Raw genomic sequence first — 579 nt, forward strand, 5'->3', positions numbered from 1 at the left:
AGATAGAAAGGGAAGGGACTGACTATTCTTGGGGGGAAAGTGGTGTGGGAGATGCAGGAAGAGATTGGACAAAAATCGTGCACCTATGGATGAGGACAGTGGGTGGGGAGTGAGGGCGGGGGTGGGGCGGGAACTGGGAAGAGGGGAGTTATGGGGGGAAAAAAGAGGAACAAATGTAATAATCTGAACAATAAAGATTTAAAAAAAATGTACACATTTTTATTCTTTTTTCTTGCATGTTTATATCTTAAGCCTTTTTTTTGCTCCAATAATAAACAATGTCATTTTATTATTTAACATAATTTGCTAGTTCCACAGAACTTGCTCAGACGTGTGTTGGGACACCTTACTACCTGTCTCCAGAGGTCTGCCAGAATAAGCCCTACAACAACAAAGCGTGAGTGGCCGACTGTGGGCTAAGGTCTCAGTAACATCACAGGTTCTCTATTTCTTATGATGCTTTTGTGATCTTATATTCTTCACTAGAGGCCCGGTGCACAAAAATTTGTGCACTCGGGGGGAGGGGGGTCCCTCAGCCCGGCCTGTGCCCTCTCGCAGTCTGGGACCCCTCAGGAGATA

The 579-nt window shown here is 45.4% G+C and overlaps 1 protein-coding gene across 1 annotated transcript in view; it reads left to right on the forward strand.

Annotated features, from left to right (window-relative positions):
* The window catches only part of NEK5 (NIMA related kinase 5), a 64,725-nt gene that overhangs the window by 28,466 nt on the left and 35,680 nt on the right, over window positions 1–579 (forward strand). Inside the window, exon 6 of the mRNA XM_015560605.1 lies at window positions 311–397. Within this exon, the coding sequence (XP_015416091.1) occupies window positions 311–397 (87 nt within the window). The remainder of the gene's footprint in view (window positions 1–310; window positions 398–579) is intronic.

The sequence above is a fragment of the Myotis davidii genome, unplaced genomic scaffold, assembly GCF_000327345.1.
Source record: "Myotis davidii unplaced genomic scaffold, ASM32734v1 scaffold1035, whole genome shotgun sequence".
NCBI classification, from domain to species: Eukaryota; Metazoa; Chordata; class Mammalia; order Chiroptera; family Vespertilionidae; genus Myotis; species Myotis davidii.